We start from the raw sequence: 15,365 nt of genomic DNA, 5'->3' as shown, positions 1-15,365 counted from the left end.
TTGTTGTTGGCAATACGTATAAACACAGTGCGGCACTAAGCGCTGCTTCCCTTCACGCCTCGAAATGATCGCTGCATGGCTATGACCACTAATTCTGTCCGCTATGTCATTATATCAATATACGCTATATCACTAATTCGCTATGATCACTAGTGCCCGTCACTTTGACTAGCAACTTTGTTAGCCATTCAGTTAATTCCTTATTCAGCTGGAGGAGTGTTCTTGCCCATACGTTGCCAGATACAACCCAGTGAAATCTATCGCAATATGCCGTCACCGGCACATCGTGGCATCAGGAGTTGAACATTCATTGCCTGAGTTACACACCAACATAGCCAAGCAGTGTCATAAGACCACCACAATTTATGGTCAACTTACCAACCATCGAGCTAAACGAGAATTGGCCGATGCAGACTACAAATGTGGACGACGCAGACACGCAAGTTTGAGTTCATCCGTGCTCGGCGCCATTTGTTTTGTCACCATATAGTGCATCAGTTTTATCCACCATATAGTGACCGACAACGCCGGTTAAGTTTGCGTCCGACGACATATCAGCTTGCACTGAAACAACACGTGACTAGCGTAAATTTTAGCTGACTATAAAATGCACATGTTGCGCGCGGAAAACTGCCAACGGCAAACTGTGACTAACCCACCCATAATATTGCAAGCACACAACTAACCAACAAACATGCCGCCATGCTAAGCCAAATGGCTTCCAAATGTGTCTTTCGTTCGCTAAGGCGACTTGAACACATATAGAAAATTCCTGAATTTGAGTGGTTAAATAATGATGTTATGTTCTTAATCGCGGCATAACATCTTACGAAGCAGCATTTCCCCTTTTCCTTGTTTCCAGAACATGAATTTCGAGAACGGGGGTTTCACGACCATGAATATCGAGGTCTTCCCTTATTCATCCCTTGACAGAGAGAAAGCAGGGTGAAAGAAAACGGAAAGAAAGAAAAGAAAACCAGTGAGCACTGACCCGGATAGAAGCGCGGTCGCCGCTTTCAACTTTTATTACGTCACCAATGACGTTTTTTTCTTTCTCCTCCTCGTTTGACCCGGAGGAGCGAGTCGAGTGGGAACACACGCGGCGATGTTCAAGTGTCTTTTTTTCGACGAAAAACATCGCGCACAGAGAAAATTTTCGTGTTAATCATCAAGTTAAGTTACCTGCTTCCACAACGCGTTCGGAACGGAAAATTTTAGAGATGGCTTTCAGAGCTCCTTTAAGGAGCAGTGGCCTGAAGATGACTGCGACACGATACGCTTCACTTTGTGCCTGTCGTAGTAGCCATGTTGGGAGTTCATATGGCTAGAGATGGGACGAATCCAGAAGTTCATGAATCCGAATGCACGAATCTTACGAATCTCAAGTTTTTCTAATCCATGGCCGTATCCCGTTTGAAACCATTAAAAATAAGCTTTCAAAAATAAATGCGTTAGTACCTACTGTTAAAAATATATCTCCCAGAATATACGCTTAAGAATCAACGCACAAAAATAATCGCCGAAATATCCCCGTTTAAATATAAACGCTAAGGAATCCACGGTTAAGAATATATCGTTAAAAATAAATCGTTTCAGAATCCCCCCAAATCCACCCTACAGTTGCTAGAATCATGTGGTATGGCCCAAATCAAGGTGAACTGCAAGCAAGGGGGTTAAACTAACCTCGCAGGACCAAACTAGCCTAAACTAAACCAAACCGAAGCCAAACTAAACTAACCTAACATAACCTGATCTAACCCGGCGCAAATTGCAATGAATCTGTCTCTGTGCTAGATGGTGAGGGGATTTTGAAACAGTTTATTTTTAATGGTGGATTATTAAACGGTGATCTATAAGCGGGTATAGTAAGCGGTTTATTTTAGGGCCTATATTTTTAACCGTGTATTTTTTTAAGCAGTTTATTCTTGAATGTTTTATTCTTAAGCGGCTTATTCCTAATGGTGGATTTCGGGACCGCCCCCCGTTTAGAAAGCCAGAAAAAAACTTATACTGAAAACTTCTAACGAAAAGCGTTTTGAAGCAGAACATGATACATTTTTAATGAAAAACAAAGTCTTTCAGACTAGAGCAATGTAAACAAACAAACAAGGAAACACCCATCGGTCAACGAGGCTTTCGGCATGGTCGTCCTGAGGCTCCAATTTGAAAAAGATTCGAAAGATTTGATTCGCCGTTTTGGGCACTGGGTTTCGGGTTCCCGAATCTCGAATCCCTACGTTGGATTCGAGGATTCACAAATTCGAATGGCACATCCCTACGCATGACAAAGTTTTCAGGTCTCACCTCTTTTTGGTGGCGATGCCCTTGCCTTCCAAAATCCACAGCCGCAGGCAGTTCTCTTTCCTGCGCATCATCTCCTCGTTTGGTTCAATTGTGCGGCGTATCCTGAAATATTTTCCCACCATCTCATTTGACACTGTCAACAAAGTACAACTACTCGCATTGTATGCAACGATACAAAACAAATGTGCCCTCTGCAGCACATCCCTCCTGGAAAACATTCGGTGAAGCAAAACAAGTATTTAAGCCGATACTAAAACCATACAAGTCCTCCTGCAGGTGGTGGCGCCTGGTGACACTGCAATATCATTTTGCTCTCGCAGCAACTCTATTAAAGGGGCAGTAAAATGCAAAAACAAGCTCGCTTCAAGTTTTCAAATTACGTTACACGCTACGTTAATTTAAAGGTACTGTAAAGCAGCACCGATCAAATGTCATTTAGTGTGGCTATTCGATAGTCCAAGCCACCAGGACAAAAACTGTGCAAGTTTCATTCCAATCGACGATGCAGTTAATTAGAAAATTACAATTAAAGATTACGGGCAACACTGTACTAGGTATTCGAAATGAATCCGTACTTCTGACACATACGGCGGCAACCACATTGCATGCGTATAACACTGGGCCCGACATAACAATCCACCATAAAATCCGCCCCTGCGATCCACACAACGATCCACATCTGAGGATAAACGGATAAGCGAACTGAAATGAAATGCTGAGCCGTTGAAAAAAAATGTGTCAGACGTTCAAGAAGCCAGACAGCGTCGGGAGTTGTTTCTTCACAGAGAGTTTATTCGTTCGAAAGAGGCCGCGAACAAAAGGAGCACGCAGGCGCAGCAGAGAAGTAGGGAGAGCCCCCATCGAACAGCGGCCAGCACTGGGTTACTTCGCAAAAACAGGGGTTAACAGGTTAAACTGTTAACAGGGGTTTCAGAATGCATAGGTAAACAGGAAAACTAATAATATGGTTACTAAAATAACGAAGTTCCGATGTCATAGTGTGTAATACCAATTTTCAGTGTTGCCCGCTGTACAGGGGGTTGTTTGACACCAGGCGTCGCACCACTCCACTACGCCGCATCTTTCATGGCAAATTAAAAATATTTATAGCGCGTTGTCGGTCGTATGGTTCCGCATATGGTATTTAGAAGCAACAAAATATCTAGTCACATCACCGGCATATCATGCTTGTCTACTGCTTTACAGTACCTTTAAAACTTATCACAATACAATTCAAAACATCGATTCCGTTAGGGAGCTACAATAAAAATTATAACAGACTCTTTTGTGCTTCAGCGCTAAGCAGTGAACGACGCCTCAGCTCATGTATAGGGCCTGACTTTTTAGGGTTAAACCCGTATCCGCCTGATATTTACCCCCCGAACGAAATCTGTAAAATTTGGGTTTAACCCGAATCTACCCGAAAACATCCGGGTCGCGTGGCACACTCATAGGCGTGCATTAAAATAAAGTTTGATAACATTGCTAAACATTAGTTCCATGTTAAGACAAATTTTTATTAAACAAAAAAAAATCACCCGAATTCCTGACGACAGAATATGCCGTAACGGGATTTAACCCGAATACACCCGAATTTTCAAATGAAAAATACCACCCGATATTTACCCCCCGAATTTGGCCAAAAATAAAACCCGAAAAAGTCAGGTCCTACTCATGTATCGAGGTTTTTAGTCCGAGATGCGCATGCCACACCACGAAGCAGTCCCAGCGAAAAACAAAGTGCGCATTGCTGCCCGAAGGACGCGAAGATAAACGTTGTCAGTGGAACATTCGCGAAAACTTTTGTGGGCTGCAATTCAGTAAGTCGCTATTGAAGAATGCAGCAGTGCGCATTATGCCGCGCAGATACAGAATGCTACGATCGGACCTGTTCCAATCTACACACTCACGACAGGTATGCGCTCGCTTCTCCTGCTGTCTCATTGGATGCCGCCAATCTTTGCCTCCCACGGATCCCATTTGTTGCCGCCAAAGATGGCTCTGTCCATAGTGCATTTTTCATCTAAACGTAGCCTTGTGTGAACTAATTTTGTTTGAACTGTACCACATAATTGGAACACGGAAACAGAAAGCCCGTGCAGGATTTACCCTGTTCTATAGCGGAATACATTCACCACCATAACGCTAATATCCGAAAAAAAAAAAAAAAAAGAAGCGAAAACAGTTGTTTCGAACGTACACAAATTCTCGGCCACGCTAAGTATCTCCGAAACAAGCTATGCAAGGAGGTCATGTACATGTCCCAACAATAGTTTACGGAGCGTGCAAGCCACACATTTTTTTGCCACTGCGACACCCTAGCTGCAGGCGGGAGTGGGTGAATACAGGGTGTGCTGTTAGCTCTCTTTTAATTACTCCTAATTACCTTCAACTACTTAAATATAAAATAATTTACCTCCATTTACATTTGCTCTCTTATATCCCCTTTGCATGTCCGCTTATACCTAGAGCCAGAAGATTTCGGGAAATATTTTTTTTCTAAATTCGGGGGGTAAAAATCGGGTAAATAACCGTGCGCGCTAAATTCATGCGAATTCGGGTGAAAAAACTTCCAGTATGCTAAATTCGGGGTGAAATCGAGCTCGGATGCTCAAACTAACTGTAGTGGTTTGGTACAAACAGTGATGGAACTGAATTTTTCTGTCAAACAAGTAAATTAGTACGTTCCTGCAGACATCCCAGTGAGGGCAATTTGCCAGGTAAAAATCGGGTTTCACCCTAAAGAGGCAACCTTCAATTCGGGGTGCAATTTCGGGGAAGAATCGGGTAAAACCCTAAAACTTCAGGCTCTACCCTCAGTGAGGCTTCACTGAGGGCACACGGACATACATACAGCTCTTTCCACTTTGACTCTCCTCGTGCCAATGCATTAAACGCAAAGGAAATATCACCTGTGCATCCAGGAGCGGTATTCGTGGCCCGTCCGACAGCAGTACAGATACTTTGGTCCACTCACGGGGTCCACCTGGAAACAGTGGTCCTTCCCCGCGAGGCTCGGATGCACCGGGGACACGCGTGCCCCTTCCAGCGACACGCGCTCCTGCTGCTCTCCGGCGCAACCCAGCAAGAGGGATTCGTGGGAGCGCGACGCCCTGAGCCGTGTGGCGCACTCCAGCTGGTGGCTCGGCTGCGTAGCGGATCCACCCCGTTTGCGTTCCAGCTTACTGACGCTCTTGGTGCGTTTCAGCGGGTTGTGCTTCAGGGACCTCTTGGAGAAGAAGCTCACCAACCGTGACGGAGTCTGACCTGCATCCATGGGGCGACAGCCCAAGACGGGAGTAGCAGGGGCGCTGTCGCGCCGGGTCTCGCCCCCGCACGCCTTTTCATATGACGTCTCTGCAGACAAAAGGACACGGCTGTAGGGCGTCACAGCTGCAGACTCGATACTCAAATACCACTTCCGTGCATAACAATAAGAAAAAAACAGCACTGAACAATTCTAACTTTAATGTGTGCCACGTTTTCACGTGCTGGACCACGCTTCGTCAGTAGGGCCCGGATTTTGAGGCATTTGCCTTAAAATGCCAAGAAACGCCTAAATACAACATTTTCGGGGTTGCCTGCTCTTTTCATCGACTCTACTGAATTGTAGCCTTTTTAAACATTTTTAGACTCCAGAAGAGAGAGTGCGGCTTTCGGGCTCGTGCTGCATTTTGCTTTTCGTTACTGCGTGTTTGTACCTTTTGTTCTTTTTTTTTTGTGTGTGTGTGCGCGTACATTTGATCCAAAGACTTAGCGTCTCTGGGCGTTTCAAGATCCTCGAGGGCTGAAAACTAAAAGTATTATTCGATATAGCGTGTTTCCCGGCTGCCTCAGCACTCATGTACCAGATGTCGAGGCTGATATGGTGCCGTTAGCCTTTAAACAAGCAGGCTTCCCTTGATGGAGCATTCTGAAAAATCAAGAAAGCCGAGGAGCGTACCAGGTTAATGTGCCTATTATTGGTATTTTGGGGGCTTAATGCCTGCCTATTTTCGTCGTTTTTAGTGCCTACATTTCCGGGCCCCATTCGTCAGGTACAGGTCCCGTTAACCTTAATGATAACGCTGAAAAAAAAACGTAGTCTCGTTGCTGAGCGTGCCGACAGCAACCCTTGGAGACACGAGGACATCTTAATTGAACAAAATTATTGCGTTGGATTAACGCGAGGATTTTGTTCACTTAACATTCCCCCAGTGCCACCAGGGCGGCTGTTACCGTGCTCGGAAATCAGACAGAATTTTTTCCAGTGTTGTTATTGAGGTTGACGGAGCTGTAAGACACATTTGCAGGCTCATGTGCAGGCCCTTTCATGCAGATTGTGGGACTTACACTTTAGTGAAATATTCGGACCACTTAAACACATGCCCCACAATGTACGCCGAAAGTACAGGGTTGCTCGTGCTAACTTACATATTGTTTCCACCCTCTCACAAATACGGCTGGCATGATTGACACCGAACCCTCTGACAATGATGTAAGGACGGCTAAAAAAATGACGTTAAATATTGTCAGTTTCCGTTTTTTTTTTTTGTTTCTGATATGAATCATGAAAAACGAAAAGCCGATCACTCCTGCACATCTTGTTCAGGCGTCGCGGAGTCATTGGGACTCTGCAATGGACCCTTTTTTTGCAACTGCTTATGCGCATGCGCGATGACCTTGGGTGCGCTGCACAAGGTTATCTCAGTGTTGGATCAATCTGGGGGTGACAGAGGTGGTGACAGAGGTGGGGACAGAGAGCGGATGGTGCGAACTCATCTGTCCCACTCCAATAGCGGTTCTGGTTCTTTGTGCTACACACATGGGTTTGTTTTGGCGCAGTCAAAGGGCAGTTCACCGGAAAGCCGTAAGATAAGACACATACGTGAAGAAAAAAAAAAAAAGTGTGCAAAAAAAATATAGGTCCACATACAGGGTGTTTCCTCTAACGTGTCCAGAAATTTTATTTAAGTGAGCGATAAAAGAGAAACGAGCGTTACTTTTCAGCTACTTGACTAAGAAACAGGTGCTACTATAGTGAAGCAGTACTTTTTTTCTTCCTGAAGTAGAAGAGAAGTACCACTTGCTTTTCTTTTATCGCTCGCTTTAAATATAATTTCTGGACACGTTATAGCAAACACCCTGCATAGGTCCTCGTACAGGTCCATTAGGTCTGGAAGGCCTATTAACTGACCTGGTATACCAAAAGCTCATATTACGATTTAAATTTTTTTAGAAAGCAGCAAAGTACACATTGCAGCACAGGCTAGGCTACTATGAAACTAGGCATACTATGCTTAGCAGGCAGTACTTGTAGAAATGCTCAGAGTACAGCATTTCTTCTCTTCTTTTGTATTTTCACATTTTTCTCGCATGGAACTAGACCGAGTGACACTTTTAATGAAATTTGGATGCATGATACGCATAACATGCTCTTACAAACGTGGAAGGATATCAGTATTTTCCATATCATTAAATGTCGATATCCGAGACAGGTTATAGATGTACACCGAACAGAATAGTTAGCAAAAGCATAGCAAATTTTTTTATGTACATTAATCTCCATGCAGAAACAACATTATATTGATGGGATAGACTACAAAATAAACTTATTATTATTATTACGGGTACATGTCAACATTTTATCGATATACTGAAATATTGACGCTGTTCTCAAGAAGCTTCGTCCCAAACGTCTACAATATATGTGTAACACTTTGCATGTACCCTTATCATCATGCAGTACTCTTTTAAAAGTTTAAGCTAAGTATAAGTTATAACCTGCATTGACTTACTGACTCGTATTGACAGTTATCGATATTGACATATTATTTTGCTGATAAAAATAGTTTTCCAATTCTGAAACAATATCCTTATTCATTAATACTTGACAAAACATCAATAATCTCAACTGGAAAAGGTGCTCATAACAATCCTTACAAATAGTGACAGCTTGCATTCCGAACAGCTTAACTCCCAAACACATTTTTGACGCGTTTTTTATTCGTCATATCTTCAATGATTACAAACCCCGTACAATAACTTGGGTAGCCTTGCGTTATGTTCTTTTCGTATTCAACCATCTGCCTAAGGAAACATATCAGTTAAGAAACAGTTAACGCACAATTAAAATATATCATTTAAGAATTGCACCGGACCACGAGGTCTAACAAGCAAGCTCAATTTGGTGAATAATAATGGCCATTCCCGCTGCCTTTTGGCTGGGTTCATAGCCTGGCTGATTCACTCCAACTATATTAATTGCCAAATTAAGTATATCAGCATCAATGTTATGTATTTCTCTTCCTGCACTGAAATTGGAAAGCTGCGAGATGGAGGGGTTCCGAGATGATATCTTACTTTTTTTTTATGGGTTGCAGAGTTTGGAAAGCACCTTTGTAAATTACTCCAGTACAATAATCATGACAAGTGGTGCAGTGATGTTGTGACGAGTGGTGTTAGTGATATGATCAGACAACGTGCAAATAAAATAATGAGGGACAATACTAGCAAATAAAACATTGTGCTCTGCCAAACATGCAGACAGATTTGCAAGCAGAGTTCTATACCTTTCCGACATGGTTTGGCGTTTCGAATACAAAACATGCAGGTCCATGTTTAGCCTGCAAGATATTTTATGGAGCGCAAGATAGATAAGATAAATTTAATTCATGATTTCTTTTTTTTTTTTTTTTAGTAGCACAAGCTACTATACTGCCACTATGCACCCCAATAGGCTGTGCTGACCAAGTTCGAAGCACAACAGTGATCAGCTTCTCCCATAAGACAACAGAACACAAAAGCACATAACCTTCAAACACCCTCTATGTTCTTACGGTTATGTATCCTTTGACCTGATGTCAGGGGCTCACCAACCACAAGTTAGGCTGGATCAACAGGCACAAAGCACCTCTACAGAGGAACGCTGTTGACGATGCTCTCTATACAACGGACAGAAGAGGGCCTGTACGACTGAAAGCTGAGAGGAAGTGAAAGAGCACTGTTAGTGCGGTCCATTTAGATCCCTTCTTGGCACGTCATGTTTGCTGAATGGGTAAACGGAACATTTCAAATGGGATCGGAGCACAGGGGACCACACATGACTGCATTGTAGCTACGAGCGTCAGTGTATTCAAGATATGTGACTGGGCGGGCGTGTGGCCCTTGTTGCCTAAACATAGGGTGCCCCGTCTAAACTATTATACAATGGGCCTAATCAACAGAGGTCTCGTCATTGTCAGTACTGACAATGCACACAGCACTGGTAATGGCTGTGTGAGCGTTTCTCTCAGTATTTCCCAGATCAAATTGGGATGCCCATCACAAAGGAGAGTCCCGCGTATTAGACCCAAGCGGCTGGGCCCTTTGAAACGCACACAGTGTCCTTGCTTTCAATTAGACTCATCTGCTGTCCAAGTGAAGAAATGAAATTACATCCGACTTCACAATAATGGTAATTAGTGGCTCGACGCTGCGAGACGACTACGATCACCCGCCCGCGCATTAATGTTGCTCACGTTATTTGAACGTCAAACACTACGTTAAATGTTCCGAACGTTTCTGAAAGCTCAGCGCACGACGCAGTGTTCAACGTCTATAATATGCTTCGCTGAAGTCGCGATATTGAACTTTGGGAGGATGGATTTTTATACTAACACGACTGGCTCGATCTCAAACAAACGATGCGACGTCCAAATACGCAAATGGAAGGCCGATCTCACGCAACACGGAAGAAAAAACTGCCCTCGAAAACAAAAGGAACACTGCACAGGAACTGGGCCACTTGGCGTAAGCACATTTCCTCCACGAAGTGTTACATTAGAATGCCCGTGAATAGTCCGAATACTCCTACGTTGGCTCGCATACGTCGTCTGTCGCGACTCGCGCTAAAATGCAACGGGAAACAAACCGGGTGTGTTCGTTCGCATTGGGACGTACGTCCAAAGATGGGTCTTTCAGCCAGTCTCGGTGACCCGAATTGAGCAGCCGCTTGAGAATCGTGTAGTACAGCTGGATTATGTTGCTCGATTTGAACCCCGTGAAGGTATTCGATTACACCAGGAGATTCAACGGCTTTCCAGTGCGTAACGCCGCACAAAAGTTTTCCCACCCACACGGTCGTTGGTCAACACGAGCACAACAAGCAGTTTCCCAGCCCAAACACAGAAACCGTCGCGTGAATAAACGATATGATGAAACGAGGATGACATTTACCAGGAGATCCGAAGCAATCCAAACCCATCAACTGACCGCAGATGCATACACCACCATCACATCATATCCACCGATCGCTGTTGATAATGCACATAAGATTGAGAGAGTGAGACAACTGAGAGAGAGAGAGGCGAACGGCGCAGCTGCAGGGGGCAGGTGAAGCAGCCGTACCCGCCGTATCGTAATAGACGTCACAGCACCAAGAAGGAAGGAAGCTACAATCCGCTATCCTGCAGGCACCCCCTCCACCACCCCCGTAAAAAACGAGACAGAGCTGGAAATAAACGCAGAATGCCGGAAGACTCCTCTGACGGCCATTTGTTGCGCCCGTTGTTCAGTTTCGGTTCGTAGCCGCAACGCAATGCCTCACAATCGGCGGGAAAGCGGCCAATGCTGCAACATTCAGAGCCTGACAGCATGTGTCTGAAGGCCCCAACTGTCTGGAGTTACAAAGTACTGAACCTCGGAAAACCTGTAAATTTTCCAGAAGTTGACGACTTCGGCAAACAGATATCCCCCTTAACCTCATAACTTAAAAACCCGAGACCAGGGGACAAAAAACGACAAACACATCCTCTAGATATCCCCCCTCTGTGTAATTGCCAAAAGATTGATCCAGTGTTCGCAAATTCGGAAATACATGCGATTCATAGCTGATATCATAAAGCCTGTCCCGAATGCATAATTCTCACCACGAGTTACAAAATGCCAAATGCCGTTAAACTCGATCCAGCGTGGGAATGACTAGCTCGGGTTAAGTGCAGCGATTCTACAGGAAACTGCATTGGCCTCCGTTGACAAGAGTCTGAGGCGCACTATAAAAAATAATTGAATCACCACAGGAACCGTGCACACATCTTTGTCTCACCTGTCTGACCAGGTGAAAAGAGCCATCGTAACCACTCCATCACCATGTCCTTTTTTTTTTCTTGCTTTCTTTCTCACAGTTAAATCAACGTCACAGAGCACACGATAATTAAATCTAAGTACGCTATATGTAGGGAATGACTTTTTCGGGTTTAATGGCTTTCTCAGATTCAGGGAGAAATTGGATGATAATTGTGCCTTCTCTTCTTCTTGTTTTCTTGCATTTTATTTCTTTTCTTGTCTATTAAGTCCTTTCGTACTCTATTTTCTCTTTCTTTTCTTTTTTTTTTTTATGGGTGACCTATACCAGTGCCGACACAGATTAGTATATTTCTGGGAAAATATAGTGACTCATTCTTACATGTGGTACGACCTTTGTTCGTCTTCAGAGGAAACGTTACTTGAGGATTTCATAAGGTATGGAATTCAGGGAGAAATCGGGTTTAACCCCAATCGGTCGGAGGTCAGTTTCGAGGGGGAATAATCGGGCAGAATTGTGCTTAATCCAAAAAAGTTCCTTCCTACCTATGAGGGGATAATAATAATAATGTTTATTCAAAAAGGGAAAGAGAGCAAGCAAAAAGCTTCAGAAAGAAGCTTGACAAGGCTCGTCCCACCAACAGCAGTACAGTGGCGAACGAAAAAGAAAAAAAAAAAAGAGAGCTAAAAGAGCAAAGAAAGAAAAAATAGGAAAAGAAAAGTCATTTTGAAATTTTGAAAGTCACTGAAAAATGAAACAGTGCGCATTTTTTTTCTTGTATTTCTTTCGCCGCTAACTTCTGAGAAACCTATGGGCACATGTCCAGAAGCACAACAAGGTACACAACAATTCCATAATCTTTGAAAACAAAAGCATCAGCAATCTCTGTAACATATATACACTGTTAAGCAATCTCGGTAATATTCACTCGTGTTCTCCGGAAATATGCAAAGATATCGTTTTCCTTGCCATAAAGATGTGAATCTTTTTTACAGTGCCATTTAAGAGTCGAGGTAGTGTAAAGTCTAACGACTGTTTGCCGTAATTTGTACAAACTGGATGCATAACCCAGCTGTGGCCAGGACGGAGATGGTGGTAGCTGGTACAGCGACAAGAACACCCGGTTATTTTCTTTAATTGCTCTTCGGTACGCAAGAGCATAGATCGAGAAGTTACCCATCAAAAATAACTCGTTACGAGTTGAGTTACCGCGTGAAAAACGTAACTAAGTTAATAACGAAGTTGTTCAGCCTGAAATGTAACTTGCAGTTACAGAGTTACTTAAAGAAAAAAGAACGAGTTACTTCCACGTTCCTTTGGACACAAAAGAACACTACACAGGTACAGCGCACGTGAGCAGCTGAATTAGACCTCGAGTTGCCTGCGGAGGAGTGCAACACGCTTAGATCGTTTTCGTTTATGTCCAACAATTCGAACACTTTGCATCTTACTCCCTGTGGGAGCACAATGGTTCAGCTTCATTTCAATGTCAGCGGTTCTTACTTTCTGAATAGAATACTGCCATCGGTTGAATATCACGTTTTATGGCATAAAATGCCATGAAAGAACCGGAAAGAAAGCAAGAAAATATGTGGACGAGAGTGAAAAGCGAATTAAAAGCAACTTCGAACTTAGTTGAAGTTACTTTGCCAAAGTTACCTGAAAAAGAAACGAGTTCCTCTTAAAGTTACCACGGCACAAAAGTACCGAGTTCAGTTACAAGTTACCAAAAAAAGGAACTTTGTTACAATAACGAGTTAGTGTAACGAGTTGCCTATAACTCTGCGTAAGAGACAATCTGTGCAATCAGTAGACGTACGAAGTGACAATAACTTAGCTGAGACTGAATTAAAGTATTTCACGTTATTCCAATTGTACCTGGTTGTGAGTAAATGTTCACACGTGCGCAGTGTCTCAATAACCTTCGATATTTTCAATCTGACCAGTTCAAAGTCATATGTCCGTGATACTGATTCATTAAAATACGCACCTAGACTTCTTACAAAACTGCCTATCTCGATTACGTCGTTTCCAAGTCCAATACTATTAGATAAGACAATTTTCTTATTTCTAAGTTTAAAAAGCACTGCTTTGGTTTTCTTGGTATTTAATTTTCGGCAGTTTAGTTCGGTCCATAAGCTTATCTTGCCTTAATTATTGACTTTAGGGAGCACATTGCAATTGCGATATTAAAGGGGCACTAAAATGCAAAAACAAGTTCACCTCAAAGTATTTTACACGCTATGTTAGTTTCGTACTCATTATCATAATTCAAAACTTCGATTCCGTTACGGAGCTACAGTCGAAATCAGACCGTACTCTTTCTTGCTTCGGGGCTAAGCAGTGAACGTCGTTTCAGCTCATGCATTGGTGTTTTTAGCCCACGCCATGCAGCAGTCCCAGTGAAAAACAAAGTGCACGTCGCGAAGCAGACTGGCGTCGCTATGCGAAGGACATGAAGATAAATGTCATCGGTGGAACATTCGAAAGAAGTGTTGTGGGCTACAATTCAGTGAATCGGTATTGAAAAATGCAGCAGTGCGCGTCATGCCACACATATACGGAACACTACGATCGGACCCATTCCAAATCCACATGCCCACCATAGGTATGCGTGTGCTTCTCCTGCTGTCTCATTGGATGTTGCCAATCTTTGCCTCCTGGGGATACCATTTGGCGCCGCCAAAGATAGCTCCGTTTCCATTGCATTTTGTCTCCTAAATGGTCACGCTGTGTGAACTAATTTTGCTTGATTTATACTACAGTCAAACTCCTTTACAAAGAAACTCAGGGGACAGCAAAAAAAATGCGTAGTAAAGGTATTTTCGTTAAAAAGGATGTCTATTATTGGACCCATAGGCTCCAGCGGGACCGCAAAAAAAAATTGCTGTAGTGGTATTTTCGTGAAAAAGGTGTTCGCTATAAAGGAGTTTGACTGTATTTTAAACACAGACTTCCATTTGAGAGCAAGTTGTTTTTGCATTTTAGTGCCCCTTTAAAGTGGGATGTCCACATGATGCGCTCGATGCACTGACGAAGCACAAAAGTAACCACAGCGCACGCTACGGACCTAAGTATTTGACCGCTGTTGCCTGCCGTAAACCGAAAGTGGTCGACAAAAGAGCGTGAGCGACGTTGATATCTCCGCCCTCACTTAACGTCACAGAAAAATGTCAAACGCGATGTAGGGAACCCTTATCGCGGTATGTTTCACGATCTTTGTTGTGTAATATATATTTTTTGCTTTCTTTTATTTTTTTTGCTTTTCTGCATGTGTTCAGAGTCAGTCACTGTATCACGCCTGCATCCAAGCACAGTTCTATATGCTGTGTTAGTAGAGTGCCTTCAGGCCTCTCAGAACTGCCTCCACAAAGGACTCTACGAAACTAGCCTAGAGTACTGTATGGCTACATTGTTAGGCCCAGGCTAGGCCGTACACGAACATCCTTTCAATTACCTTCCTGGACCTAGCCCGAGGAACTCCATACCCGTCCCGTACCCGAAAGATTTCTAGGTTTCCCAGCCCTGGTATTTTTAGACAGACTCATTTCAGGCCTCAACTAACACTGGAGTAACATAAGCTGGAGCCCAATATAGTCCATGATAGGCAAGCCTGAGACATTGGCAAGACACGTCCCATGGCTCAGGCTTGCCCATCATGGAGTTTATCTAGCAGCTAGCTGCATCTACGCCATTCTATCTACGCTCAATATACTGTAGAAGTGTTTTTTTTCGCGCGGAATTATTTTTCGCGCACGCCTCTAAAATCGCGAATTTAAGTTCCCGCGAATAACTCTGGCCATATGAGGGCGAAAATCGTCAGGTGTCCAATGCTGTACCGCGACTACCTGACCCTTTCTACTCCATGTAGCGTAGGCAGTTTAAGCAAGCGCAGAAGATCGTTTTACCCCATCAGGCAGGATGAAAAGAAATCAAAATTCATCATGCTTTTGGTACTCCTATAAACGCTTTGCACTATACATGCAATATACCACTATACATGCAATATACCACTATA

The 15,365-nt window shown here is 43.5% G+C and overlaps 1 protein-coding gene across 5 annotated transcripts in view; it reads right to left on the bottom strand.

The window, feature by feature from the left end:
* Positions 1–15,365, bottom strand: part of LOC135370382 (disabled homolog 2-interacting protein-like) — a 111,630-nt gene that overhangs the window by 64,516 nt on the left and 31,749 nt on the right. For 3 of the 5 annotated variants that reach the window (XM_064604119.1, XM_064604120.1, XM_064604121.1), the window contains exons 4-5: positions 5,217–5,661; positions 2,305–2,406 (exon numbers count right to left, since the gene is read on the bottom strand). In XM_064604119.1, coding sequence (XP_064460189.1) covers positions 2,305–2,406; positions 5,217–5,661 — 547 coding nt within the window. Of the gene's footprint in view, positions 1–2,304; positions 2,407–5,216; positions 5,662–9,122; positions 9,266–10,500; positions 10,610–15,365 lie in introns of those variants that run through there. The other 2 variants (XM_064604123.1, XM_064604122.1) reach the window with 2 other exon arrangements.

The sequence above is a fragment of the Ornithodoros turicata genome, chromosome 10 (assembly GCF_037126465.1).
Source record: "Ornithodoros turicata isolate Travis chromosome 10, ASM3712646v1, whole genome shotgun sequence".
Taxonomy (NCBI): domain Eukaryota; kingdom Metazoa; phylum Arthropoda; class Arachnida; order Ixodida; family Argasidae; genus Ornithodoros; species Ornithodoros turicata.
Note: the sequence above shows the minus strand (reverse complement) of the source record. Positions and strands in the feature narration are given on the sequence as shown.